General features: G+C 34.6%; 4 protein-coding genes and 1 pseudogene across 4 annotated transcripts; 2 read left to right on the top strand and 3 right to left on the bottom strand.

Annotated features, from left to right (window-relative positions):
• The first annotated feature begins 2,195 nt into the window (after positions 1-2,195).
• On the top strand, positions 2,196-8,664 carry LOC118038094 (kinesin-like protein KIN-13B). The gene is made up of 12 exons (XM_035044392.2): positions 2,196-2,711; positions 3,153-3,383; positions 4,182-4,376; positions 4,619-4,720; positions 5,148-5,225; positions 5,315-5,396; positions 5,988-6,147; positions 6,234-6,536; positions 7,102-7,320; positions 7,414-7,774; positions 7,871-7,936; positions 8,070-8,664. Exons 1-12 carry the CDS (start codon positions 2,547-2,549, stop codon positions 8,244-8,246), a joined length of 2,139 nt encoding a protein of 712 aa, XP_034900283.1. The 5' UTR covers positions 2,196-2,546; the 3' UTR covers positions 8,247-8,664.
• A 6,760-nt stretch (positions 8,665-15,424) lies between these two features.
• Positions 15,425-17,684, top strand: LOC118038093 (putative Peroxidase 48; annotated as a pseudogene).
• A 208-nt stretch (positions 17,685-17,892) lies between these two features.
• On the bottom strand, positions 17,893-24,030 carry LOC118038092 (uncharacterized). The gene has a single exon (XM_035044390.2). The coding sequence runs from the start codon at positions 23,957-23,959 to the stop codon at positions 23,459-23,461; it is 501 nt and encodes a 166-aa protein (XP_034900281.1). The 5' UTR covers positions 23,960-24,030; the 3' UTR covers positions 17,893-23,458.
• Positions 18,012-18,647, bottom strand: LOC140955437 (uncharacterized). Its single transcript, XM_073408354.1, has one exon. The coding sequence runs from the start codon at positions 18,645-18,647 to the stop codon at positions 18,012-18,014; it is 636 nt and encodes a 211-aa protein (XP_073264455.1).
• A 762-nt stretch (positions 24,031-24,792) lies between the features above and the next one.
• On the bottom strand, positions 24,793-27,299 carry LOC118038091 (ras-related protein Rab7). Its single transcript, XM_035044389.2, has 7 exons — positions 27,122-27,299; positions 27,010-27,036; positions 26,815-26,914; positions 25,709-25,855; positions 25,543-25,623; positions 25,238-25,383; positions 24,793-25,096 (listed from the first exon to the last, which is right to left on the bottom strand). Exons 1-7 carry the CDS (start codon positions 27,172-27,174, stop codon positions 25,027-25,029), a joined length of 624 nt encoding a protein of 207 aa, XP_034900280.1. The 5' UTR covers positions 27,175-27,299; the 3' UTR covers positions 24,793-25,026.
• Between the last annotated feature and the right edge of the window lie 413 nt (positions 27,300-27,712).

Below are 27,712 nucleotides of genomic sequence, written 5' to 3'. Positions count from 1 at the left end.
TTAATCTATGATGTAAAATATAATTTCAAAAGAACATTGGAAAAGTAAGAAAACAATTAAAAAAATAAGAGGGTTGGAGTGAATTTCCCAAATAATTATACTTTCTTTTAGATTTAATGAGATTTTAGAATCAACGGATTAACTTCTAGATCATTTCAAGTTTGTTTGGAAACATTTTTGAAGTCGGGAAAAAGCTTGAAGGATTAACATTTACAACTTTAAAAGGAGCTATGGAAGGATTATTAAGGATATCCTCAAGCTTATAATTTATTTTCAAAAGACAATCTTTCTTGAAAAATAAAGGAAAATCTCTTTAGTTTTCTTATTGAGATTTATCATACTCAAATTGTATCTCTCTTGCACTTATACATTATTATTATTATTATTATTATTATTATTATTAGGCTCTATGAAAACACTTTACTGTGGGTAAATTTTGATTATAAATGATTGAGGTGTATAAAACAAACAATTATGACTTTTCCCTGCCGCTCCAAGGTCTCTCCAATTCTATTCATAAATTATATGAAACGGGACAATAAGTCCGCCGGGGGATGAGGCTCCAGGTGGGGACCACAAGCCGGACCGAACTAGCAGGCTTTAATGAGCCCGAAAATGTCGACGCTGGATTTGAATGCAACCGCATGATCCTCTACGTGGGTGGGGTACACCACAGTTCACCAAACTCTCCTCACACGTGTCAGCCTCTCAGCACATCCCTCCCATCTACGAAATTCAAATTAAAACTATCTGCGAAACACTCACTATTCACGTAAAATTAAAATAATGAGTGGGTCCCCACCATGTGGGATGGTAGGTGATGTTTCTTGCAGTTCTGGATCAAAAACGCACCGTACACTACTACCACTTGGGCCAAACACGCCCCTCCCTGATCATGATAGGAAAAAGTTATCGAACCTGGGTCATCACTGTTCATGGATGACATTAATCCAGATCAATAAAAATCACACTTCATTTTATTTTATTTTATCTTTTTTAAAAAGTTAAAAAGATATCAACTTTTTATTTAAGATGGATTTTTACCGGATCTCGTTGGTCAATTTCAGATTAATGAAAAGATAATTTTATTTATTTACTTCAAGTTAAATACGCTTAATGTTCATTCTCAAAAAAATAAAAATAAATAAATAGCATTGACTTTAATTTTTCTACATGTTTTATATCATAATTGTAAAATTGCAGTTATGAAAATAGTTCATCTCTCGTGAATTAAAATCATTTTGGGCAAACTATAAAAGTGCCCTCTATCTATTAGGTAAATTTCAATTACGTCTCTCTCCTCCTCAATGCATCAATGGTATTCTTCACCATTAAGGAAATGTGAGTGTCCTCCCTCACCTTCAATTTACATCAACCTGCCCATTTAAATAGGACATGCAACTCAGACATATTAATCCTCCATTTATTTAATCTAATATTATCATTCTCTTATTATTATTTTTTATTTTGTATATTAGTAATAATAATAAATACCCTTCTTCTTCATTAATTATATACACAAAGTAATTTATATTGTATCTATCCAATTTGTAGCATAAAATATTTTAAATGATATATATCGACTTAATTATTTATTAGAGTACAAGTTTAAAAATTTAAGAATTTTTTTTGAAAAGCTAGCAATGAGACATTTAGATCAATATCATAATAACATTAATTTAGTTATTAACATTATGATATATCCAAATTGATTGCATTAAGAGCATGTTTGGTGCTGCGTTTGCACCTGTGTTTTGCCCAAATTTGAATTTTTTTTTTTAAAAAATTGAGTTCGGTTTGTACTTTTTGTATCGTTTTGATGTGCTGATGTTAAAAATAATTTTTAAAAAATAAAAAAAAAATATTATTGGCATGCTTTTCGGCACGAAAAGCTATTTGAAAAGCAACCGCTACCACACTACCAAACACGCTCTAAATGTCAACAAACAATTGAAAAAAAAGGAGAGAAAATGGAGTGGAATGGATATCCATGAGTTTTATGTAATTTAACGAAGCAAAATTAACATCCAAGAGGGGGAGAAGACACTAGCACATCTATGATGGTGCGGTGGTATGAGACGGTGTCGTTAGGAGGATGACCTAATTGAGATGTATCCAATAGATGGAGGGCGTAATTGTAGTTTGTCCAAATCGTTTGTTTTTGAAATAGACAACAAGTCCAATCTACAGAAACACTGCTGCACCCGGTAGAAACGCTTGTTCCCTTTCTGTCTTCAAAAATTCAAAATCTACTACAGCACAGCAGTCCTTCATTTTTACTCGACCCCTTCTCTGTCTCTTGTACCTGTCTCTTCCTCCACTAGATTCTCTCTCTATCCATTTTTATCATTTGCAAAAAGCGATCATGTGCTGCTGATAATCTTAATTGCTACCGTTTTCTCTCTTCTAAATTAAAGTTTCAACTTTCAACTTGAATTTATTTTCTTATTTCTCCTAGAGAGAGAGAGAAAAAGGTAAATAAATCAACAATCTCTCCTGCTTTATTTACATATATAAATACAGAGAGAGATAGGGTGGTGTGTGATATGAACAACGGAATGGGAAGGCAGAGATCTCATCATCAAAGACAATACTCATCTTCTGATAACAGCAACGGAATGTTTTTGGAAAATGGAAGATGGCTTCAATCTGCTGGTCTTCAGCACCTTCAGAACAACAACACTTCTTCCTCTTCTATTCCTCCTCTTCAGGTTTTTTTTTTTTGCCCAGATCTTTTAATTTCTTTTCTTTTTATAGTTTTCCCATCTTGCGCTTGAGTCTTCTGCTCAATCTGTTTGGTCCCTCAGGAAAAAAAGGGGGGGGGGAATTTTTGAATCTTGGATTGTTTTGTGAAATGTTTTTGGTTTCTCGACTTCACTAAAGTCAGGAAACTGGATTTTCCCCCTTTTTTTGCTTTTGATCGGGAGTTGACTATAATTGGTTTATGATGGAATGGAAAATACAGATCTGATACTTTTGATTTCTTTGGAAAATGCCAGTAAAGTAAAGAAAGTGTGGCAAAACAAAAAAAAAAATGTTTTTTTTTTCTTTTTAAATTTTTCCTTACATCACAAGAGATTTATTTTTTATTTATTGGATGCTCCTGTATCTCAAGCAATTGATTGCGATATTTATGGTGGAATTGAATGCAGGACTATAATTTCTATGGTGGTGGTGGAGGAGGAGTAGGAGGGCAGGCATTGAGAATGTATCGCAATGCGCAAAGCAGTTTTAATAGGGGAAATGAATTTTATTCAGAGCCAACAACACCTCCTGTTAGTTCAAGGCCATCGAGCCAGAGGAAGAATGGCGAGGACTCTTCAAATGAGTTCAGTCCTGGCCTCTTAGATCTGCATTCTTTTGATACCGAGTTGCTACCCGAGGTGGGTTTTCTGTCATTTTCTCGTGAATTAGTAGAAACGTGGTTTTGGATGATCTAGTGATAGTACTTTAATGTGGCATCCAACAGTTGGGTCCATCCACATTCCAATAAGTTGAAGTTCTATCTTTGCCATATTGTTTGATTTTTTTTTTTTTTTATAGAATGAAATGCATTCGAGCTTGATTTTGTTCCATACTATCGAAATCTTCTGCTTTGATAATCTACGCTCTAGCTACTTTCAAATTTATAACTGCTTCTAAAAGATATTCTGAATTTGTGCTTTGTAGCTAGTGAAGAACATCTTGTCTTGCACCAAAAAGACGTTTGAGTCCCAAGCTCTTAAGGGTTGCTTGCTTTGCTGATATGTCGCATGTCATTAAGAACTCCTTTTTTGCATGTTTGGATATGGAACATGTTTTTGAATAGCATAGAAGAGCTTTAGGTCTTTGAAACTGGTTCCATTTATAACAAACAAATTGCATGGCATGGTTTTATGTGGTTTTCCAAAAATAGAAAATACCATTCTAACTTTCTTTTTAAAAGAATAAAAAGGCGTGTCTTATTTATTTTTTGACATGCACACAAGATTTCGAGAAGAAATGGAAGGTAGGATACATGTCATGCCGTTGCTTCAAGAAATAATGATACTATGGTGTCAGCTCTTTAGAAGTTCATCACATTGTCATAAAGCAGGCATTGCTCCTTGGTGTTGAATATGTGATTTGGGATTTCATATTGCAGTTGAGTGTTGTGACTTTGCATCCATATTTATGCTAAGTTTTCTGTATTTTGATGATAGTTGCAAGTTCCAGGACTCTACGATGGTTCTTCTCTGTTTCATCCTGTTCGAGGAAGAAGCTTTGATGACAATGACCCCTACATTTCAAGCAACAAACAAACTGGCAGAGCTCCTGGCTTGCCTGATAACAACCTCCTGAAAAGCTTTGCTGTAGACAAAGAGAAGACAAGTTCTGTTGCAAAGATCAAAGTTGTGGTATGTTTTTCTTTTTTGTTTCATTTGGTTTACTTCTATTTGTTAACTGCTCCTTTCTTTGTCCTAAATACAATGCTTACCCAGCTTTGTGAACTTTGGTAATTTGCTCCGAATTTCATTTATAGAATGACCTCATTTACTAGCAACGTTAATAATGTTTCTTCTTAGTGCAGCATCTGCCTTGCTTGTATGAATGTATTTAAACATTAATATAGTATTACAAGTGAATTCTTTTAATGCAGGTGCGCAAGAGGCCATTGAATAAAAAGGAACTGGCAAAAAATGAAGAAGATATTATAGACACACACTCCAATTCTATGACGGTTCATGAGACTAAACTCAAGGTAACTGTTATATCACTTGTTAAAGAAGTCAAATAGAAATAATCAGGTTGAATCACTGGCCGCTGATCAAGGACCTCTGTTTCCTAATTGGTCCTTGGCCTAATATAAAATGAAATAAGAACGAAAACAATAAGATGCATAATAGTTGGGCCAAATTCATCCATGAAGACATTTAGAAGTAGATATTAGATACATAAAACAACAAGAAGGGAGGTTCAAATGTAATCCTAATGGCCATGCTTCTCCTTAATGATTATTATAGACTTTATCTGCAAGAACCTTGATTTGTCCATTTTTCATTAAATTAGATGCTTTGCTCTACTCTGTTTTTTACTGATTTTTCAATTAATAAGCTTTCTAGAGACTTTTATAGTTTTTTCCTTTGATAGGTGATTTGGTAGTAATTGTGGGTATTGATATTCTACAGGTTGACTTAACAGAATATGTTGAGAAGCATGAATTTGTGTTTGATGCAGTGCTCAATGAGGAGGTCTCTAATGATGAAGTGAGTATATTTTTTGTCATAATGAACCAAGTGTTTCTAGATAATGCTAGTGTTTTTATAGCTTATGCAGATTTACCTCTTTGCTTTAGGTTTATCATGAGACAGTGGAGCCCATAGTTCCAATAATTTTTCAACGGGTCAAAGCAACTTGCTTTGCATATGGGCAAACAGGTGATTTGTTGTCTGTGCAATATAAGATAGATGCTTTTTACATGCTTGCTTTTGGATTTTTTTTTTTTTTATATATATATATATATAATTTCTATAATTCTTTTCTGTCTTTCATTCTGATTTTTTTTCTCAATTTTTGTAACTTACAGAAGGCATTAGATTACACACACGTGTTCGCTCACACACACACTTGGGGAGTTTATTCCATAATCATGTGATTTCATGCCGAGAATACATGTTTTTTGGACATGCTTTTGAAACTCCCAACTTCGATGTATTTTATGCCCTCTTTATAATCCAACATCAGTAGTCTCTCAATGGTTCACGACTTGATGGATAAACCATTTTGACGTTATCATTATGCATGTTCTTTTGTTGCTTTATACATTTTTCTTTCTGTGTAGCTTTCTCACATCACAGTGATTTGCTTTTAAAATTATTAATATCAAAATTCATGACATTCTGTTTTATTTTTTTAAGTCTGCTAGTTTATAATGTCTTTCACCCCATGTTGGCAAGAAACCTCTGATGATTTAATAGAACTAGATTGTTGCTGTAAAACCAGCTTACTTTAATTTTTCATCCTTTCAGGGAGTGGAAAAACCTATACTATGAAGCCTTTACCCCTCAAAGCATCACGAGATATTTTGAGGTTGATGCATCATACTTACAGGAGCCAAGGGTTTCAGCTATTTGTGAGCTTCTTCGAAATTTATGGTGGAAAACTGTTCGATCTCCTGAGTGATCGGAAGTTAGTTGCCCTGATCCTTCCTTGTCTTTTATGTAGTTATCACTTGCTCTCTGAATTGGCTGAATTTGAGATGTCTCTTTGTGCAGAAAACTCTGCATGAGAGAGGATGGTAAGCAGCAGGTGTGCATTGTGGGTTTGCAAGAGTACAAAGTATCAGATGTGGAGACAATTAAGGACCTCATTGAGAAGGGAAATGCCTCAAGAAGTACTGGCACAACTGGTGCAAATGAAGAATCCTCCCGTTCACATGCCATACTCCAGCTTGCTATCAAGAAATCAGTTGATGGCAATGAATCAAAGCCTCCACGCCTTGTTGGAAAGCTCTCCTTCATAGATCTTGCAGGAAGTGAACGTGGTGCTGATACCACAGATAACGATAAACAAACGAGGTATGTCTACTCCCTTATCTTTGTGGTAATTTTTGCCACTATTGGCCATACCAGTTGGGCAATTTAAGGTTTCTGTTTCTTATCCTGATAGTGAGGGACACACTCAGTATGCATATGGTTCTCAGTGTACCAGACAGAATTAGGATTAGGCATGGGATATTTTTCCATCTGCAGTTTGGCCATCATCTTAGGGCAGTAGAAATTGATATTTTCACACATCACACTGGACTCAACATCTGGCAAAGGAAAAAAAAGGGTTGTTTAACAATTTCCTGGGAAATAAAATTATTCTAGTGTATACCGATATTGTTACAAGGCGATAAGAAATGTAGATAGTTCATTGTTTTCTATTGTGTTTTACCTATGTCCTCTGTCCCTTTCACCACCTAAAAGTTGATATCTATTTCATGGCGCTTTCATCTCTAGCATCCAGTTCATGGTTTTCTTAATAGCTGATGAATTTCACTGGCATAAATCAGAAATGTTCTTTCCATGTCCTTTCTTTAATTTGGGAGGGTGGGTGGGTTTGTTTGTTTAATTTGGTTGTTTCATATATACGATGCAGGATGGAAGGTGCAGAAATCAACAAGAGTTTACTTGCATTAAAGGAGTGCATCAGGGCTCTTGACAATGACAAGAGTCATATTCCTTTCAGAGGAAGCAAGTTAACTGAGGTTCTAAGGGATTCTTTCGTTGGCAATTCACGCACTGTTATGATATCATGCATTTCACCAAGCTCAGGATCATGTGAACACACTCTTAATACCTTGAGATATGCTGACAGGTACATGAAAATGATTTCAATTGCAAGATGTTTATGGTATAATTTACTCTGTCGTGATCCTTTTATACTGAATTTGCTAAGTTTTCTGTGCAGAGTGAAGAGCCTCTCAAAAGGGAACACTTCCAAGAAGGATGTATTGTCCTCAACTTTAAACCTAAAGGAATCAACTACTGTGCCCTTGTCCTCTGTTTTACCAGTTGCATCCGCGTATGAGGACGATGCAAATGATGCATGGGCAGAACAAGATGAGAGAGATGATTTTGATGCATCAGAAGAAGAATCATATGAACAAGAGAAACCAATATGGAAGGAGAATGGGAAGCTAGAGCCATACAATCTTTCTATTTCAGAGGATAAAATACAGAAACCCAATGGTCAGACAAAGTGGAGGGATATGCCAAAATCTAATCTTAAAAACTCGCATTCAGATAATGACTTGAATGCATTGCTACAGGTGATTTAGAAAAGAATAATTACTTAACGAATAAATTCTTTTGAATGTGCTGAAACCTAAATGTCTCAACATTAATTTTCGGTTGCATGCTCCCAGGAAGAGGAGGATCTTGTAAATGCTCACAGAAAACAAGTGGAAGAGACTATGAACATTGTGAGAGAGGTTTGTGGTTCGGCCAAAGCATTCTTAGTTCATTTTTTATTATTGTACTGCTTGCATGCTTTTGTGAGAGTTGGGTTTTGAAGAAAAAGCATGTCCAAGAGCTTACATATAAATGTCATTTCCAAATTTGCAGGAGATGAACCTGCTGGTTGAAGCAGATCAACCAGGAAATCAGCTCGACGGTTATGTTACTAGATTGAATGCCATTCTTTCTCAGAAGGCTGCAGGTATCCTCCAGTTACAGAATCGTCTGGCACACTTCCAGAAGCGTTTGAAGGAGCATAATGTCTTAGTTTCTTCTGGCTACTAGTCTCACGTGGAAGTGCATGAAGTTATTACAAACGAATGCTTCTTTTATTACTGATTGCAAGATTACTGGCCTGGTTATGGATTTGGTTACGCAGCTGTTTCTTTTATGGAAGCATTGCTAGAAATTTGGCATCCATGCAGTAGGTTGCTGTATGGTATTCTTTATGTGGTTTGAGGGGTTGGAGATTGAGAGATCTAGAAGGATCCCGTTGCTCCTTCACATGATACTACTACTGGCTTCTGTCTACAATTTTTTATTCTCATTTTTTCTCTTCAACAAGTTATAAGCAAGCCATTGGATTTAGGTGCCCATCAGGCATGCTTTTGTAAAGCTATGCAGCAGTGTAATTTGATTCATTAATTATATACTTCCTGCCTACTATTTAATGCTTTTAAGCTTGTTTGGCATGGTGATACAAGTCTGCTTGTAAAGTGACTGTTATTCAACTTTCCAATCAATTGCAAATTCTCATTACTCATCCCCACATTTAATAATGCAAATCGGAAGATCAGAACCCTTGAATTCATAGATTATAAAGAAAAACTTAATAAAGCTAAAACAAGATTTTACTATTGAATGAAAAAAATGCTATAAAAATAGATAATTTTTATAGGTTTAAGAAAAGTTTAATAAAGAATAAAAAAATACGAGATGCATTGCAACACAATACATTACTATGAAATAATTCAATTTTTGTATTCTCTTTTCTTAAAAGGTACTTATAGTTCATAGAATAAAATAAATCCTAATAAAGTAATAAACTGATATTAAAATACAATTAAAATAACCCAAAATTTATAAAATAAATAATATAAATCCAAAACTATAATAAATAATCTAGGCTGCCGTATGTTTTCATTTTTTTTCCCCTGAAAACAAGTACCTTTGTTAATTAATGTTGTAGCCGACTTTCTGCGTAGGTTTCCTGCCAATCTTGTGTTCTTGAAAATTAAGGAATCCTTGAAAATTAATTGTCCCCCTTGTCGCCGACTTTGGCTCCCAGGAAACATGGAAATTGTGACAATTAAAAGTCTCGAAGCTGCCAACCAAGAATCTTTAAAAAGTAACTTCATAACTATAATTTAAGTAGTTATATTTTCTTTAAAAATTAGTTTAAATCTTATAAAATTTAGGGTTGTTGAAAACTTACATGATTATTAATTTCAAGACCTGTAAGATTAGTCAAGATGCATATAAATTGACCCCAACACCTAAGTTAATAACAATAATAATAAAAATCCTTAAAAAGTTAATATCCCTTGTAAAAAAAAAAAAGTCACCTGTTGAATAATTCATGGAAGGCAAAAGCCTATCATTTTATTCAATCACCAAAAAAAAAAAAAAAGCTAGGAAAAATAGAGGATTCAAGAAAGAGAAAAGGCTTATCATTTTATTCAATCATAAAAAAAACTTCTTTATAAGATGAAAAAGAAATATATAAATAGCATAACCCTAAAACATCCAATTATTGAGCTTGACCCATCAATTAAATTTGTCTAACATAAATAACTCAAATAAATAAAACAAAACAAAACAAAAAAATAAGCCTAAATGGGCTCAATCTCCTAACCAAAGAGTGATAAGCTGGGCTATCATTCATCATCTTTGTCTGTATACTTGTATATTTTGCGATATGGGTTTGATGCCTCCACCAACTCTCTCGGGATTGAAAAAACCCAACCTCATCGAGTGTAACTCTAAACAACTTTGATAGTACTTTTAAATATTTGGATCAATCTGCAATAATGTATCTTTAGTGATCCAAGTACAATTTGAATCAGGTCGGCCCACCCAACGAACTAGAAACCCCTGAATCCTAACATCTCTGATAAAAAAAAAACTTGTTCATCCAGAATAAAATCAATATTATCCTTTTGTGTGGATGTCAAGGTAAAAAGGGTAGAGGTTTCAATAGAATCATCATGAGGGGGATTATATGACATCTTAAAGGGATGATTTGGAATAGGATGTGGTTTTCACTATGCAATTAGACCCTCAATATTAATGTAGAGCTAATTCCAAAATCAAGTGGTAAATCAATAACAAAAGCATTTGAATTAACTCATTGTAGCACTTTGAATGGTCTTGCACTACGTGCATAGAATTTTTTTATTAGTTCTCTAGTGATACTGGTCGAGTCTAATCCGTATCATAACATTTTCTCTAACATTAAATTCATTATGTCTCTTTTTAATTACCTCGGTTTGACTATTAGTTTGGGGTGGTAGGCATTCAAAGACTTCAACTTAGTTCCCACTATATGCTAAATTATTTTCCATAAATAACTCCTAAATATAACATCCTTATTCGAGAATTCCTGAATTAACTTATAAATATAACATTCTTATTCGAGAATATAGGTTGGGGAAGACCATATTACTTGTCAATCTCATCAAAATAAAGTTTTACAACTCTAAAACCATCTATGGTCTTAGAATAAGGGATAAAATGGGTTATTTTAGAGAAGCAATCGGTAACTATAACGATACAATCATGTTTCTTTGCAGTACATAGATACCCAAACACAAAATCCATACTTACATCTTACTAAGAGCAAGCAGGAACATGCAACAAGGTGTAAAGACTAGTGTTTGGTTTTTTATGCTTTGCTAGTTGACATGTTTGACATTGACTTACTAACTTAGTTATATCTCTTTTTAAACTATACCAAAAAACTGACATTTCACCTTTTTAATGATTTTATTTTTCCTAAAGTGTCTTGAAACACCTCTGGCATAAATCTCTCATATAAAAAAATCATGCACTGATGTCTTTGAGATACAAAGCTTATTATCTCGAAACAGATACCCTTAATAAAGGTAATAACAATCTAAAACACTGTTATTCTCATCTCTAAAAGCCATGTATATTTCTTCAAATTCTTGACAAGATTTATATTCCTTATTAAGTATCTCAAATCCAATAATTTCAATATTCATTATGGATAATTTTCAATATTCATTATGGATAATAGCATCACCTAGTAATTTAAGGCATTTGTCACTTTATTCTCAATTCCATATTTATGTTTCAATACAAATAAATAAGCTTACAAATAATCAACCTCAATGATCATGCCTATGATTGAGCTTCTTTTGGGAGTTGAGATAGTGAAGAGCCTCATGGTTGGAGTAAAGAACGAACTTTTATGATGGAAAATAATGACGCTAATAGCACAAGGCTTAAACTACTATACATTTTTTTTAATCATAAGTTAAGTACTTTTTTTTTTACCTTATTAAGTTTCTTACTAAAATAAGTTAAAGGGTGACGTTCTTGACTAAGTACTTCATTTATACTAACTCTCAAGGCATCATATTATACTTTAAACACCTTAGTAAAGTCAGGAAGTCACATCACTAGGGCTTTATTTTTCTTAACCTTCTCAAATTTCTTATTAACTCATTTACTTTATTTAAACTCACTTTGTTTTAAATAATCTGTAATAAGAGACATGATGATGCTAAATCCTTTGATAAAACGATGATAAAAAGTCATAAGCCTAAGAAAACTATAAACCTCATGAATATTCTTAGGCTTGGGCCAATCTACAATCGCTTGGACTTTTTAGGGATCATTAGAGATTCCCTTACATGATAATATAAACCCTAAGAAAATCATTTGATCCATGAAGAAAGAACACGTTTTAACATTGGCAAATAAACTCTATTTTCTTATGGTGGTACAAACTTGAATAAGGTGATCTAAATGTTCGTTCTTGGTTTTGATATAAATAAGGATTTCATCAAAATACATTACCAAGAATGTTTCCATATATGGCCTAAACACTTATGTTATTGCTCTTATAAAAGTACTTGGTGTGTTAGAAAGGCCAAAATGTATGACTAATATGATGATACCCACTATTTAAGTCAATTTTAGAGAAAATTTAGGTTTCTGTTATCATATCTAACATGTCATCTAATCGAGGAATGAGAAAACAATAATTGACTGTAATTCTATTGATGACTCAATTAACAAACGTAAAAACAAATACGAAAGCAAAAACAAAAACGGATGCAATAAAGACTCTAATAGCCTAAAACCATAATAGATTATACTAACCTGAAACTAACAATAACAAATAAATGGAATTAACCGACTATACAAATTGATTTCACTAAATGTTGATTTGTCAATGACAAATAAAAAATTCAAGTTGGTTTGTAAGTACACTAATTCTAATGAAACAATAACTTGCTAATTTCTTAAGATTTGAAACTTTTAATTTTTTATGGTAGAATCACATAATACAATTTCAACCTCTCTCTCTCTCTCTCTCTATATATATATATATATATATATATATATATTATTGATTCGATAGTATTGAAATCCAACATGAAATTTTTTTTATAAACTATTGGCACAATCAAATTGAAAAACAAAGAAAAATTAACGCGGAAACTTAAAGATAAATGAACAAATAAAAATTGAATTTAGAGTCTTACTCTGATGCCAACTAATGTGAATTTAAAGGGTAAGAAATCTTTAACCCATATACAAGAAAGAACCACCTAAAAAAGCTAAAATAAGATCATAATAAAGAACCCAACATAATAATTACTTGAATTAAAACACTAAAGTTATTGAATGAAAAAGACCTCAACCTTATAATTATAATGAATCACAAACTAAGGTATAAAGAAAGAATGTCGCACAGACAATTAATCTTTAATAAGTTCAAGAAAGGTCAAATGAAAAGCCAAAAATATGAACTACCTTACCACACATAAAATATTAATATGGAATAATATAATCTTCATGTTTTTCCTATTTATAGTTCACAATATAAAATAACCCCTAATAGAGTAATGGAATGATATTAAAACCCAATTAAATTAACCTAAAGTTTATAAGATAAATAATAAAAACCTAAAACTATAAAAAATAATGTAGGCTGTGGCATGTTGTCCCAAAAAGAGTTTCTGAAAACAACCACCCTTGTTTAATTAATGTTTTGGCTGACTTTATGCCTAGGTTTGCTGCTAATTTTATATCCTTGAAAACTAGGTAATCCTTGATAATTAGTTACCCCCCTCGCTGCCGACTTGGACTGAAACACGAAAACTGTGACAATTAACTCTCTAAGCGCTACGGGTGTTCACGGTTCGGTTCGGTTTAGACTCAAAAAACTAACCGAACCGAATTACAGTAATTTTGTAAAATATTAACTGAACCGGACTGAAAACCGGTTCAAACCGAACCGGTCCGGTTCGGTTAAATCCGGTTTTTTTGGCAAAAAACCGGGAAACCTAATCCCACTTTTTTTGGATTTTTTTAAAGCTTACATTAAATTGAGCTTTTATAGCTTTGAATTCACAGATTTTTTCCATAAATTAATGTAATGAATAAGCCCATATATGATGAAAAAATGCCGTGCCAACTTGAGAATTACAAAACTATTACAGATTAGCAACACAATTGTAGGTTTCAAGAATATCATTAAAAGCACTTAATAGGGAGTTTTGCTCGTAGATGGACATTTTTTTCAAACCTGGGTATAGGATCCATCCCAACTGCCTTCCAGTTAAGCATTACATCGTGCATAAATTGTCAGCCACTGAAGAATACCCCACCAAAAATAGATAAAACCAAAGAGAAATTGTAAATAAATAATTCTCACAACATCCATTACAGTAATCGCAACATAAGCATACTATAACAAATCAACAACCTTGTAAATAAATATAGGAAATGAATACATAATAGATCTACAGAAATTAAAAAAAAAAGAAGTAAAAAGAAACAAAAAAATTAAGAGATAAAGATTGAAGAGAGGGGGGCTGCTGTTTGGTTGTTAATCCATGAGTTTAGTCGATTATGCTTAAAGAAAAGAACAAAAAAATGGAGAGATGAGAGATAAGGATGGTTCGTTCACTAGATCTACTTTGTGGGAGGAGGGGGGGTTGTGCTTAAAGCCTTAAAAGGTTGAGAGAGATGAGAGATGAAGATGTTGGCTGGGGAGGGGGGACTGTGAGAAAGGTTGAGAGATGAAGATGAAGATAGGGGGCTGTGAAAACGGTTGAGAGATGTGAGAAAGGTTGAGAGATGAGAGATGAAGATGGGGGGCTGTGCTGAGATGAAGATGGTGCAACATGGGTGGCGGCTAGGGTTTAGAAAGTATGTGGGGGAGAGAAAACAGGAGAGAAGAGAGGGATGTGCTGGTGCAACTTTTTCTATTTATACTAGCCTAGCCTAGGGATCCTTTTTTTGAACCGGTCTGGTCCGGTTAACCCGGTTTCTGCACTACAAAATCAAAAACCGAACCGAACCGGGGGTTTTTCTACATAATCTAATCGGTTTAATCGGTTTTATTTTTTGGTTCGGTTTTTTCGGTTAATTTTTTGTCGGTTTTATCGGTTTACTCGGTTTATCGGTTTTTTTGAACACCCCTATTAAGCGCTACCGAATAATTATATATTTATTTTTATGTTTTAAAAATATTTTTGAAAAAAATTAAAATTTTTATTTTTTATTTTAAATTAATATATTTTTAGTGTTTTTAAATCATTTTGATATACTAATATCAAAAATAATTTTTAAATAAATAAATAAATATTATTTTGATGTATTTAAAAAAAATATTTTGAAAAGCAATCACTATCATATTCTGAAACATCTTTATAAAAAAATTTATAAATCAAAATAAAAATAATTCTAAGTCAATTAAAAAAATAATATAATTTTTTTTATAATAATTTCAGGTTTTAATCACTCCAATTGTTATTGCCTTTTAACTATATATAAAACATGATTTTTTAAAATACTTTGTAAAATATTAACTCGATAAAATTAAAAATTATACTTATCAAAATAAAATTATATATTATAAAAAAATTAAGCCTAAAATCACCTTTTTAACCTTCTTTACCGTTGACCTTGTCATTGATCCAATCAATATCTCCAATGATTCCTTTTGTGTGATTATATAAAATTGCTTCTCACTCATGCTTGCATCATAATACAAATTATTATTCATTAGTTGCTATAAGAAGAGAGTATATTACTAATTAGTAATTAATGATTAATGGCCTGGACTAGATTCTTAACTAATTCTCGGCCCATCACAAATTCGCTCGCAAACAATCTTAACTAACTCTAGGGTAAAATGTTATAATAGTCATATCAGACTCTCTTTCCCGCCATTTCCTATCCTTCTTCTGTTAAAAGAGAACAATGCAAGAACCAAAAACTAAGCTTTGGAAACAATAACCGGAGAGAAATTAAAGAAAGAAGAAGAGAAGATGATGACATCGATCTTTGGAATCGGAAACATGAGAAAACTGAGCTTTCTTGTATTCATTATTTGCATCTTGATCTCTGTCAAGAACCAAAATGCAGAGATCAAGAAGAACTCATGGCCATATTCATCTTGGGATTCCTTTCCTTCCATATTCTTCTCTCCTTTGTCGTTTATGGAAGAAGAAGAAGTAGGGCATTCAAATCGGTCACTTGAGTAAGATTTCTATCGTGATTCGTGCCCACGGGCAGAGAGAATCATTCTCAGGGTGGTTCAGGAGCTTAACAAAGTCAGCACCAGAGGAGCTCCTGCTCTTCTAAGGCTTAAGTTTCATGATTGTTTCATTGAGGTTGATGATCTTGATCTTTCTTTTCGTTGATTCCCTGACGTGGGTTTTTGTTGTACTGAGATGTTATTGCTCAGTTCTTGATTTCCATCTAAAGCATTGCTCATCTAGTTTGAGGGTTTCAATTTTTCAGTTTTGGTTGGCAATTTTCCATTTGTTTACAATTAATGATTGAAGATTTCTTATTTGTAATTCGCCAATTACAAATTATTGACAGAGAGAATCATTCGAGGGTTTTTCAATTTTCCATTTGTTCTTATTTCTTGCTGATTAGTTTTACACGTGCCTTGTTACATCTGTGATCTTGATGTGATTCTAAATATGCAAGAAAGTTCATCTGTGGTCTTCATCTTATTGCAAATAGACCTGACTTCTTCTGTGAATCTTTCTTTTCAGGGGTGTGATGCGTCTGTTTTGTTGGATGCTGCTATAGGCATTGATTCGGAGAAAGACTCTCCTCCCAATCAAAATTTGAAGGGATTTGATATAATTGACAAAATCAAATCAGAGATTGAAAAGGTGTGCCCAGGAGTTGTTTCCTGTGCTGGTATCGTTGCTTTAGCAGCCAGAGAAGGTGTTGTTCTCGTATATACATCATGCTGTCCCCTACTGATTTCCTGCTCCCTAATTTGATAATAATCCATGGAGTTTGCAAATCTCAGGCACTCTTTCTTTCCGAGATGTTGCAACACATCAACTTCCTTCACCCAGTGCTGATCTATCTGAAACTCTTGCATTTTCGCCTCTAGGGGTTTCGATGAAAGAGAAACTGTCAGTCTCCTGGTACCAATATCTCCTCTATAGTTTGGTTATTGCTATCTCTGGCATTCTTGCTGCAAAAATACAAGTAACAGCTCAGAATCTGAAAGCTTGTAGCTGCATCCTTGCCTTGCTTGCAGGTGGTCACAGCATAGGAGTAATCCACTGCAAATTCTTCCAAAACCGTCTCTACAACTTCAGTTGGACTAATAAGCCCGATCCATCTCTGGATACTGGATTTCTAAACCTATTGAGATCAAGATGCAACAACAATAACTCATCAAAGGAAGCTTCGCCCTCACCTTCGCTTTCCTTCAAAGCCGGTGCCATCATCTGCACCGTCGACTTCCTTTGATGGGACCAAGTCACCATCAACAGACCGTCACTTTCTTGTAGTGGATCGCCATCTTCATCATCCAACACATCAGAAATGAGGGGCTCCCCATCATCATCGACAGCACAATCACCTTGCTTGAAAGGCTCAATATCTTCCCCGCCGTCATCATCAGCTTCCTTCGAAGATTCACTACTTTTCACACTGGAGGAGCCAGGAATGAATATGGCCTATGAGGGACCAGGAGTAGATTTTGGCACATTGTAAGGTAAAGGAATCCTTTATGCTGATCAGCAGCTAATGGCTGGGGTAGAAACTAGGATTTGGGTACGAGCATATGCTTCAGACATCTCCCTGTTCCTCCGAGACTACGTACTAGCAATGATGAAGCTCTCGAATCTCAGAGTTTTGACAGGATCAACAGGCCAAGTCCGGCTCCATTGTTCTAAGGTGGTATGAGAGAATAGTAAGAAGTGAAGGAGAGTGTATTTAGTTGTCTAGCCTACTTTATGCTGGTTTTTTGGCTTTTGTGCTCTTTCAAATTGAGTTCTACATCATAGAATCCCGGCCTTTGAACTAGTTTCAAATGCTCTGAAACTTGGATTGATTTGTGTTGTTGCCATTTAAATTTTGTATCCGAACTATGAGAAACCCGCTGTTGGTTAATTGTTGAACAGATGCTGTAAATGGAAGTGAATCTTTTCTAGGTAATTGATGGTTGAATTCATCACCACACTAATAACAGGCAAGGTAAAAATGAAGGGTGCTAAACTTGAGCCTGAAGAATTTAATTCTTATGATCTCTGACTTTGTTTTGCTTATATATATATGTTAAGAACATTAATGGCTAGATATTTAAATTAACAATACACTGCCCTTTAAGGCAGGTTAATTCTCATACCCAAGTTCTGAAACATATTTGGGGTCCTTGAGCAAAAAACAGGCTCAAGCATAGCAATCCAGGTAAACAATATTCTACAAAGATGAATATCAAAATCATTTTGTAAACAAGGCACACTCAGAAGAATACAAACAGGAAAATATAATCCATATGCACAACAAATAACTCACGAACATTGGAATCTATAGCCTAATTGATTCGATTCTTCGCTTTGAACTGTTGATGCTGGCAGACGCCTGTGGTACAGAAAATTCTGTATACATGTTGGTGAAAAATTTGTCGACGATGTCTTGGTACACAGGACTTTTGAGACGAGAATAGTAGTGGAGTGCCTCCTCTACATCCAAAACATGTTCTACATTGCTGACATCCATCATTTCCAATTCCTTCATCTTCTGTGCTAAGACGTAACCGCTTTCATTCATGTTCTTTGAGCTTTTTTCTTCTGCTTTCTTCGGACGAAAAATCTTCTTATTCTTCTCTTCCTTTCCTTTTTTCTTCCTCTGCGGACCATTGGCAGGGTTCCTGTCGGTTTCATTACTCGCATCTTCATCTCTCACAGGCTCTTTTGACGCCATTAAACTATTGCCCTTTCTCTTCACTGCCTTTTCCAGATCACACTCCCATTCGTTGCAAAAATCTGCGTAGTACTGATCTGTCTGGTAATTCTTCACATTGCCGTCGCCGCCGCACGAGAAGGGGTTGAAACAACCGTGCTTGGTTAGCTTGTGGTACCCACCAAAGAGGATAGACTTGAGGTTTTGGATGGTATTGTGAAGGAACTTCTTGGTGTTATGAATGGATTCTCTTAGCTGCATTGGCTGCTGCTTTAGTATTGTATTGCAGAGAAAAAGTCTTGTTTATCTCTTAGTGACCCCGACTGCAAGAACAGACAAAGCTCTATTTTGTTTGGTTTCTTTTCTTCCCTAAAAGTGTTTTACAAGTACAGACAAGGAAGATAAAGACAGCTGAAGGTTCCTCAAGGTTGCCAAGAGATAAAGACAGTAGAGCTGAAGGCAAAGTTACACACAGTGCCCTTTCTTTTCGTCTCTCTCTTCAAGAAACAAGCTATTAGAAGCCACGGCAACCACAGGATTTTAAGATGATAGATCAGAAGGCCATTTTTGAAGCACAGGGCTTATTCCTAAGCGGTAGATATTGGTGTGAATAGAGATCCAATTTATGCCTCTACCATGAACAGAAAAGACATGCCGCTTGAGCAGCAAAAGAAGATTAATAAATAAAGAGCAAGAGAGAAGAAGAGTAGGGAATCCTTCCTTCCCTCCCTCCCTGTGATCATGAACGCTTTATATATTTTGACTCTTTGTAGTCTAAAGTGCGGTTCTATTTGATTACGTGCAAGGCTAAAGGTAGCGTGGTTGGTGGAAAAGGCTACTTATTCTTATAATCCATGTTACTCAACCACCACTTAATAGCAGTTAGCCATTAATTTTTTTTGAATTTTGGACCCTTGAAGCCAATGGTCCTCGTTGCTTGCGTTATATCAAAATATCTTGAGCTTTTGCCACGTATTCTTGCCATGCTTCCTAGATCAGAAATAAGCCTTGTCTTATTTAATATTTTGAGATTGTTTGGATTTCAATCTAGAACAAAGAATTTACATGTAAATAGAAAGAAATGAATGACATTCTCGTGATGCAATTAATCCTCCATGGAATCATCCCTCCTTGCATTTATATGTGTGAGATGCGTGGACCCTAAATGTGCTGTGAGGTTGGTGCCTAGGGACCAACACCAAGTTAATAGCAAGATAAGGCATTTTGCATTATCATGCCAGAGCAGTCACTTTCTCCCAGTTGCCCAAGTTACAATCCTGCCACCAACCTCCTGTTAATAGCATGAGCCTTTAAATCCCGGTATTTAAGAGTTCCAATTAATTCGATAGAGTCGGCTCGGCTCGGCTCTCTAAGAGATAAAACTTTCTAATAATAGTATTATTTCTTTCTAATAATAGTATTATTTCATTCACAGAGCTAAAACTCGAGAACAAAAAAACAAGAGACAAGCCACTTTAACCACCATTGATTTGGAAATTGCTATTGTGCATGCTATTACTAGGTAATTCGATACTGGAGAGTTGAGGGCGGCGATAACATCCCTCCTCCAAACTTGCAGTGTTCCATTGATAAGGAGCCCATGGAATACTTTCAATTCAATAAAATACTGAAGTAAATATTTCCTTGCTTCATTAACTCGCATCATTACTTCTCTCACACAGCACAATGTCACATAAATAGCCTTTTCATCCACTCATAGATAACTGTCATAAGAACAAGAAGCATGGGATCATACCTCAATCCCAGGGCAGAACACAAGTCAGGAGAGCTGCATTCTTGCGATGATTTGGTAGGTCAATTGCTGCATAACAAACCAATTGTGCGCATCTGGTCTAATCTGAATTGTCCAAAAACGATTTTCTAACTTCACAAGATTTCTGCAAATACATAATTAGTAAATAAATGAATCTACCAGAAATCGCTCCTCTGTCCTGGTTGACTGAAAGTTAATCTGCAAGCTTGAAGAAACTATTTTTATTGAAAGGTCATCATGAAAAATCCAAGAACAATATCTTTCCATGGACAGTTTCTAGTGTTGAGGAATCCTGTTAGTCATGCAATCACATATGGGCAACAATTGCAAATAGGATGCAGCCACACATGTACCAGAGACGCATTCACACACCAAAATCACAATAGTGAATTCTACTATCACAGTAAGTCACGACACATTTTGGAAATGGAGATGCCTCCAGCTATTAACATGCTCTATCAATTGTCTTTGTACATCTCACAGGTCACAATCGGTACTGACTATAAAAAAAAGGGCATGCAGCATATGCTATGCTAATGTCATCGTGAAGAAAAGCGGCTCGGTCATTTGTTTTCATTTCCTAAAAGACAAAGGAAAGTAACAACAAATTTAAGTTTTTTGGTTGTTAGAAGAGAACCTGAACAAGCCTAGTAATTTCACCTAGGCTCAAATACCCAAAGTCTTTTTCCCACTTTGTTTCTGATCTTGTAACTTTCTGCTTCCTAAGAGATGCCTTCAGATGCATAAAATTTTCAATTCAGATCTAAAATTGCAAATGTTGAATTTTTGTGTTCAGCTAGACTTCTGCAACACAATATTATGAATCTCACTAATGTTAGGAACTGTTAGAGCAATGCTATTCATCGGTTGCCATCTTGCTGATGGTGAAAATTGCTTCAATAGTCCAGGAAGACATTCAAATGGACCTAATGAGCACCAAATATATATATAAAGGCAAGATGAGAGCTAAAAGTAAGTAATGTTTTACAATGAAAATAACATCAGATCATGATTGAAGCATACAGTATATTCTAATTATTCACACAAGGATGTCATTTTAGCACTATCCCCATTTCAAGGATTCTTGGTTACCTACATGAATAATGTGGTCCAGGGATGAGACAAGAAATCCATCACCACCAATCATACTGAACCAAAGAAGATGAGCGCATTAATGGCTTTGATAGATCTTGTTCTGCTCCCATCTCTACAAGTGCTTAACGTAACTTTTTTCAGTAATGAAAAAGGTTATAGGGAATTTACAGCTTGACGTTTCTGGTTTTTGAAGTTGAAAATTTTCAAATAGATAGGCAATTTAATTAATCCTAGATTCCAGATGGCCCAGCCATATTCTAGAGGACATATTGAAGGCTCCATAACAAAGCAAAATGCCAAATAAATATGCTGGATATCCCTTTATAGAAAGCTTCTCAGGCAGGGTTGCTATATCTAGCAAAAGTAGAAACGAGCCACTAAAATCTGTGCCTTTTCAACTTTTCACAATATGCTTTAGTTATGCTATGATTTCAAAGCCTTCTGCTCTTAGAGCTGATTCCCAGTAGAAAACCAATTACCCCACAAACCAAAGCAGCACAAAATTCAATGGAATGTTTTCTAAACCAGGGCAAAACACAAAAGAAGTTGAAGACCAGTGAAATACAAACTAATAGCATCAAACATAAAATGTCAACATAAAATTGACATGTTTGACAAATTGAAAGTATAGAATTTCACTTCCTGCCTCCAAAGAAGGCTCGTGTGATGGACATTCTATCTTTCAAAACATTGCATGTAACCAATAAAAAAAATAAAAGAAGGCTTGCTCAACCAAAGGTATGAATTATGCATTCTAATGATAAAAGAACCAGATAAGTTTGCCTTTATTTCTCTCCTTCACATTCCAAGTAGCTGCAGAACACTGTTATTTGAAATATCTTTGCACCTGAGGTAATATAACTTTATCCATCTCCTGGCTAGCTGCAGTTCACACCTTACATCTCTAGATTTTGGACTTGCTTCAATAAATAGCTTAAAATATTTGCACATCCAAAAGCACATTGAATCACCAAAGTGGTTACCCAGAAAACCAGTGTTAGCATCAAAATTCAAAGCCAACCCAAATCACACTAACAACACACAAGTAAACTCTGGTAATCAAGAATTGACCTCGCCTGTTCCACACAATTATACACTAAAAACAATCAATAATAGACATCACCCATTCCAAATCTTCAAAAAACAAGCAAACCTGACAGTGAACCAGATATCTTCTCATTTAAAATATTTTAAGACTTGTTTTCAGCCGCATTTTGTCACTCTGCTCAGATGAAGACTTCGCTTTCCATAGAGGCAGAGTCCTCTTGGGTTGGAAATTCTTCCTGCTCTGCTGCCATTAAGACTTCCCTTTGCATCCATATTATATTGCTAACAACAAATGCAAGTCTTCTCCAGGGAATAACCTGTCATTATATCTAAGAACAGTTCAATTTAGCATTTAGTGAACCACACTTAAGTAGTGTTATGGTAGAAAAATGGCAAATATACTATCAGCGTCATCATCACAAAATGCAAATTTTCAAAAGATGAACCTTATAAAAACCACACCCACCTTCATTTCTAATTCTTGATCACTCTGCCAATGATCTAAGCGAAGCCCCTTCTTTCCTTGTGTCCAATTGGAGCTACATCTTTGAATGATCCTCTAGCATATGCTGTCGAGCACTTCGCAACTCTAGGCATTACAACTGGGTCTTGAAAGAGACATAAACATAACCCATATGATACTCTAAAGTTGTCTCATTATATCAGGCATAGTACACTGCATTTTGCAGGTTATATCCTTGTAGCACAACTTTCCATAAAAGTGAATTTTGTCACCAGCAAATTATGAGGAACCAGATCATGCAAATATAAAAAAACTCTACCATAAATCATTCGTGAGGTGATGAAGCTCGGCAAAATTGAATGGAGTCAAATCGCAAACGACACAAGATCATGATAAAAAGAGCCCAAGATCATACAGTAGGCAATTTAAACATTCAGAAATTTACACTAAAGAAACACGAGAATGCTGTCCACTCAAGCCATACATTTATTTGGAATATAGTGTTGACGCAGTTGATGAACAGAAATAAAGAGCAAGTTCAAAAACTCAAGAAACTTGATGATTAACCTTAGATTTTACACAATACAAATCACCCAACACAACATCTAGTTTCTTACAAAACTGAACTTCAAGCAAAATCTAAACTAAACAAACAAAAACACTTGGTTTTTTTTTTTCTTTTAAATGAAACCTTCAGTCAAAGTTGGCCTCTCGCCTTCTCCCCCCCCCCCCCCACCCCTCCTCACTACCATTCTCTTCTTTCTTCTTCAGCCCATCACCCAAACAACCACCTCTCTCATTCTCTTTCTCCTCCACGTCACCACCAACCACGACTACCTTATCCCCGTCCTCCTCAACCACTCCACCGCCTTTCTCAGCCACACATGATACCGGCGTCTCCTTTCCCATCTCTATTCCCACCAACGCATCTGTCGCTCCCGGGACCGGCGGCACACCGACCAGCTTGTCAGAAGCGAACTTAGCCTCCTCCGGCCAAGGTTCTTGGACGCATTCAGCGGATTCATCTTCGTCTGTAAAGATGGAGGTCGCACGTGACTTGACAGCAGAGGCTGCCTTGAGGAAGGCTTCTTTGATTAAGTCAGGCGGAAGGGCACAGTCCTCGAGGCCCGCGTCTTCCAGGCGAGGAGGCACGATCTGGTCAGGTAATCCAGTGCCTTCTTTTGTTGCCTCCATGAAATAGAATCAATCCTGGACTACCACCCAACCGCAATCTCTTAAAATGTTGGCCCTTTTATTATTATTATTTTTTCTTTTTGCCTTGCTAGCTTTATCGACTTTTCCAGCCAAATATAAATATTAAGAAAAAATAAGATGAGATTAAGAATGTAAAAAATATTAAAGAGATAAATTTTAAGAATATTTGATAAAAATTGAAAAAAAAATAGTAGACCATAATATAAATTAAATTAATTTTATATATGATTAAAAAAAACTATATAATATATATTTATAGTTTAAAATAAAAATTAAAAAACAAAGAGACTAAAATAAGTTTAAATTTAAAAAAGTATATACAAATCATTATTGTTTTTTAAAATATTTTTTATTTAGAAATATATTAAAATAATATTTTTTTATTTTTAAAAAATTATTTTTAATATAAATATATCAAAATAATTTAAAATATTAAAAGACATATATTGATTTAAAATTAAAAATTAAAAAATAATAATTAAAAAAAAAAACAATTTTAAAATATAAAAACAAACAAATCCTAACACTTATCATGGAGTTGAATGTTAACCTCCTCTAAAAATTTCTCCTTAAAAATCATCCTAAACATGAGCAAAAAGGGTGAAAAGTTAACTTTACTTCATAAAATAAAGCACCCCCTTAAAATACAAAAAAATAAAACCATTACTAATTTCTTCGTTTTCTTTCAAAAACAAAAAAATCTAACCACCTATGATTACAAGTGAGCAAATTATAATTAGATTCAAGAAATTGTGGTCTTCAATTTTGTATTGGAAGGAAAAGGTTGATCAATATCTGTTGACGGCGATACATTTCAAACAAACTCGACAGCCATTACAAGTAATATATAGAGATCGAAATGAATCATGATTACATGACAGAATACAGATACAAACTTTTCAAGGGGGGCACAACAAGATGAAATCCAGTTTTGCTTTTGGAGCCACTTATACGATACAAAGACGAAGATTTTTAAAAACCAAATGAAAACACAGTGATGAAACTCGTATTGCTAATTGAAAAACACAGCTGGGCAGCAAGTTCTTTCAACATTCGCAACCGGTGGATGTTTGTTGTCGCCCTCCACCCCCAACATCGATGGTGTCAGGAAGGTATCTGTCATCACCAACAAGCAAGAACAAAACAATCAGTTTGCATTTCATGACATTAATGCTTGGTTAAGTTGATAAAATTTGAAATCTAATTCCTTGGATTTTCCCAACGTGACAAGAATGCAGAGGGATTTTTTACGCTTACATTTCTTCTTCAGGTTCATTCTTAAGCGCATTTTTGGCTATACACTGAAATGCAGCATCCACATTGAAACCTTCTTTTGCAGAAGTCTCAAAGTAGGGTATGTTTCCCTTAGCAGCACACCATGCCTTTGCTTTCTTCTCAGAAACCTAAAGTTGATAAAATGACGTCAATGGGGAATCTTTTACTCAAGAGATCAACATGAGAGTGGTACATTCCCCCCTCAACATTTCCGAAAGTGCACATTTTATGAAATGTTTTCAAATGTAAGGAAAATGCACGTCATTAAAAGGGAAAAATCATCCTACCACTCGACTATTGCCTCCATCAACATCTATCTTGTTCCCCAACACAACAAATGGGAAGTTTTCAGGGTCAGATGGACTTGCCTGCAAATTAGTACACAAGATATAATCTCCAGTAATTGTCTACAAACTATCAAAAGATCTGTCTAGCCCATTAGCAAATGGTTACCTGAATCAGAAACTCCTCTCTCCAATTGTTAAGATTGTCAAATGACTTCATGACATTCACATCATACACAAGAACACAGCAGTCTGCGCCACGATAGAAAGCCACTCCAAGACTTTGAAACCTCTCTTGCCCTGCAGTATCCCATATCTGCACATATAGATATCAAGGCAGAGAACAAAGTTTACACAACCAGGCATTTCCGCTCAAGTATGGAAAATAATATATAAAGTCAACTGATAAGCCTTCACACTTCTGTATTTGTGGTTTAAAAACTACATAAAGTCATGCCATGACTGACTTATGGGAGGGCTTGAAGTTACATATCATGATCCCGCGTCTTAAAGCTAATTTTTGTTCATTTTCCAGAATTAAGATAAGGCAATATTAATTATCATCCGAGGTCAAAAGAACCTTATGGTTTTTTGTAAAATTCCCTTTCAAATTAACTTTCTTATATTTGTTTCCTACCTCCTACCATCAGTAGGACAGCCACACAACTAAGAGTTTGGACCAGAACTTGGAATCATGAATTCATTTAAGCACACATCAACAGAACATCTGGTCTGGGATATCCAAAAGCACAATTATAGCCAACATACTATAGGATAGCTTATTTATACATCGTCCATCAAGCATCTAAATACAGGATGCAACCTAATAAATTATTCTCAGTCTCCTAATACATTAAACATCCTCTTCTTGGAGTCTTCTCCTCCTCCTTTCTGAATACAGGCTTTGACCCACTATAAGTAATTGAAATTGCAATTACCCATGAAACCGAAATACTTGCATGCAAAGCACATCCACCTAGGGGCAATGCCCTTCAAATCTTATGCTTCCATTCCTAGTAGCTAACTCCTTCTGTTCGTTTTTTCTATCTCTAGTATTTTAAAATTATATATCCTTAACAAATTAGCTGGAAACAATTAACAGTGGCTACGAGTTAACCACAATTAACTTCAACTTAATAACACAATTTTGGATCTACTATAAATTTGATTCATTAAAACTAATGATCTAACAGAAAATAAATAAATAAAGAACAAAAAATTATGATATATACAGATATCAAATTAAATAAATAAAAAAGAAATCGTGTTTGGGACCTGTAATGTGAACATTCTATCCTCAAACTGAACTTCTTTGGTTAAAAAGTCAGCTCCTATTGTTGCCTTGTATTGATTACTGAACTTTCGATTCACATACCTAAAAATCCATACCAAAAAACAAAACTATTTAAAAAAGAAAGTAAATTTTTTTTTTAAAAAAAAAGATCTATGTAGGTTCAGGAGAGTAATTACTGATTCATCAGCGATGTCTTGCCTACCCTGCATAATTTATCAAAACAACAATCACATTAGCCAAATTGAAAGCATAAAATTGAGAATGAGAGAGGTAAGTGATAGAGTGTACCCGCTGTCACCGAGAATTATAACCTTCAAGAGCATGCGTCTGCGAGAAGCCATGGATTCCAGGAATCTGACAAGCCCCAAGTCTGTATTATTTTTCTTCTTCTTCTTCTCTTTTCCCTTTCGAGGAAGTTTTAGGAAGAGAAGTGTTGTTAATAATTAAATTAATCTTTGTTTCTAAAGAAAAGTCAAAAACACAGGTAGAAATGGCTTTTGGCCACCCACGATGCCGGCTCCTTGAATTTCCTGCTTTCCAGGAATGCCCATGTTTTTTCCTTTAATTTACAATGAATCCCTTTTGTTTCTCATTTCCTAAATAAATTTAATGAAGAAAATTCAAAATGTACTGTACTAATCCTTCTTCTTTTTATGGAAACGAACCAACTTATAAAATACAGATTAATTAGCTATGTTGTATTATTTAATAAAAAAAAGCATAAAATAAATTCAATTATATTCTTATTATATTTCCATTTTTATTGAACTTAAATCTTAGGATTGATATTTAAAATAATTTATTTTCTTAATATATTAATAACGTGAAAAACAAGAGATTTTATGGTGCTATTGAGAAGAGATAGATATAATAATAATA

The sequence above is a fragment of the Populus alba genome, chromosome 3 (genome assembly GCF_005239225.2).
Source record: "Populus alba chromosome 3, ASM523922v2, whole genome shotgun sequence".
NCBI classification, from domain to species: domain Eukaryota; kingdom Viridiplantae; phylum Streptophyta; class Magnoliopsida; order Malpighiales; family Salicaceae; genus Populus; species Populus alba.
The sequence above is the reverse complement of the archived record's forward strand: the minus strand, read 5'-3'. Positions and strand labels throughout refer to the sequence as shown.